General features: G+C 51.2%; 1 protein-coding gene across 1 annotated transcript; it reads right to left on the reverse strand.

The window, feature by feature from the left end:
* Positions 1-887: 887 nt before the first annotated feature.
* LOC124776119 (glycine-rich protein DOT1-like) lies at positions 888-1,238 on the reverse strand. The gene has a single exon (XM_047250960.1). It carries the CDS (start codon positions 1,236-1,238, stop codon positions 888-890), a length of 351 nt encoding a protein of 116 aa, XP_047106916.1.
* Positions 1,239-2,743: the final 1,505 nt, after the last annotated feature.

Genomic DNA, 2,743 nt, shown 5'->3' on the forward strand with positions numbered 1-2,743 from the left:
GTTCCTGTGATAGCCAGTTTCTACTCCACCTCTGACCAGAGGGAGAGGCTATCAGTGTGGTGAAGGATATAGAGAGAGGTACGGATATTGTGATGTGGTTGGAGAAACGTTTCACTGAGGATGAAGTTATCAACGTTGTGTTGGGACAAGATATGCACAAAAAGGGACTCATTGGTGGGTAGGGAGAACTGTTGCTATATAGGATGATGTAGTGCTGGAGTTCTGTAGTGTAGCCCCAAGGTGAAGAATAACTGTCATGTTTCTTCCAACATCTCAATTCAATCCACAAGAACATCCAATTTACAGTGGAAGTAGAGAAAGATAGTTGCTTACCGTTTTTGGACATCTTGGCTAGTAGAAAAGTGGATGGGTCATTAGGAGATTCCATCTACCGTTTGCCCACGCCTATAGACCTCTATCTGCAAGCATCAAGCTGCCACCATCCTTGACAATAGAACGAGGTATATGTGGTTTCTGGTGGAGACAGCCTTACAAAGGAGTTAGAACACCTACAGTTGATGCTGAAAGATAATGGTTACTCTCCACGTTAGATTAGTACAGCACTAAGGAGAAAGAAACGTTACCATTAACAACATCAAGAAGATAGGAGCTGTTCAAGTCCAGGGTGCTCCTTCCATATGTAGGTAGCGGATTTCGATAGAGGACGCTTCTGTGACAGTCGCCAATGCGCATGTGTCACCGTGATAATTTTTGCTATAAAGCCAACACCTTTAACTAGCAGTCTGTACCCTGTGGGTTGGGGTCCCACAACTTCCAAGCCGGAAGATTTTCGCTTCCTGGATTAACCTCAAGGGCAAAATCGATGCTTTGGAAGGTCCCCCTCCACTTTCGCCATCTGCTGCCGTCCATCCGTCCGTCGCCGCCCGCTACTGGTGCTCATCTTCGCCACCATCGCCGTCGTTCTGTCCTCCCATCCGCATCTCCTTCTTGACCCCATCTTCATTTTCTCTCCCTGCCTTGGCGACACCTATCGCCGATAGGCCGCCCAGTCCATCATGGACACCCCCATCACCACAATCATTTACACCTCCCCTTCTCCCACCCCCGCCATTACCTCCTGCAGTGCGTCCTCCAGGATTCCCTCCTGAGCTCCACTTTCCCTCTTCACAGTCTCCTCCCCTTTCATTTCCTCCTCTAGCCTCTATCCCTACCACTGTACTCTTCCTCGTCCAGCTCCCGCTCACGCTCCTGCCCCCACTGCCGCCGCTGCCACCCATTGGGATGACTTTCCCCCACTTCCACTCGCCCTGCTACAACCGCTGCTGCTTCCCCCCGCCCATGTCACCGCCTGTGGCGCCACAGTAGCCACCACAGACCACCCATCCTCCCTTCAAAGTGCCTCTGCCTTCCATGAAGGGCCTGCCTCCCATCACCTCCCACTCCAAACAGTCCCTCACCCCTTCTCCCAGGCCCCCCTGCCAAAAAAAACACCAAACACCCAAGTGCTGACCTCGTCTCCATGCCTCCCTCCAAGTAATCACCACTCTCCCCTCTTTCTTCTGATCCCCCCATAGACACCAAACCTCCTCCCACATCCCCAGCCCATGCCTTGGATACATTCGTCCTTTCCAACCCCAATCGCAAATTACTCGATATCTGTACCCTCATGCTAGAAATCTGCAAGTGTATCCCCAAATACTGAGCTTGTCCCCACAGAGACTCTATCTTTTGGCTCACATGCATCTTTCACATCTTTCAATACCTCCTACTCTCCCAGTCGGCTCCAACGCCCTCATCGTCCGCCGACTCTCACCACTGTGATCACAGAGCTCAGTCCTGTGGTCACAGGGGCAGAGGTGTTGGCGGATTGAATGCCCACCCCACTCTGGATATCCACTCAGCCCGAAGCACCTATAAAGACTCCAGCCCTAACTTCCTGATGCACATGTTCACAGAGTCCACCTCCTCCATAGATCACATCCTCACTCAGGGAGCCCTGATTTTTAACTGTCAGCACCCAACTGACCCCTCCTGTTCCCCTCCTCAATCCTACTGTTGCCAATACTGTCTCCTCTACAGTGATCACCTCACTGAAAACTGCAAAAAACGTCCCACCTCCCTCCTCTGTAAAGCTGCTCCTCTCCTCCTTCTTGCAACACCCACAATGAATCCTACCCCACCTAATCCTCCAAATGCAAAGTCAAACCCTCTCGCACAAACCCCAAACTAACCGTTCCCATTTACCCCATCACCAAATCTCTCTTGCTGCCTGCTTCATCTTCCATTTGAACACCTACACGACATACTCAAACAACCAGGCCCACTTAACTTTGACCCACCTCGACATGCTCGGTTAAGCCTCTCTCCTCCTCCCACCACTCCCCTCTCCCTCCTCTTCCAAGTGCACCGACATTACCATCTTCTATACCTAAACATTCACTTCCTCCCTGCCAACATATACCTCTTCTTGCATACCATGTCCCAGCAACAGGTCGACTCCTTCATCCTTTATGAAATCTCCCTCCAACCTCACCATGTTGTCCACACCTCTCCCTATCTCATTCACTGCACAGACAATCCGCTTCCCCTAGTGTGAGGTGGGTCCACTTTTGGCTACCTCAATCATATCCCTGTCTGGCCACAAACTCTGCTCAACATCCTGACTGAACATATTATCCTCAGCATTTTTCTTCCCTCTCTCACCGTCGCCTGTGCCATTATGTCTGTCCAGCAACTCCTCTCCCCTACGACTCCATCTCCCATGTTGACCGCACCTTCTCCA

Source organism: Schistocerca piceifrons, chromosome 2 (genome assembly GCF_021461385.2).
Source record: "Schistocerca piceifrons isolate TAMUIC-IGC-003096 chromosome 2, iqSchPice1.1, whole genome shotgun sequence".
Taxonomy (NCBI): domain Eukaryota; kingdom Metazoa; phylum Arthropoda; class Insecta; order Orthoptera; family Acrididae; genus Schistocerca; species Schistocerca piceifrons.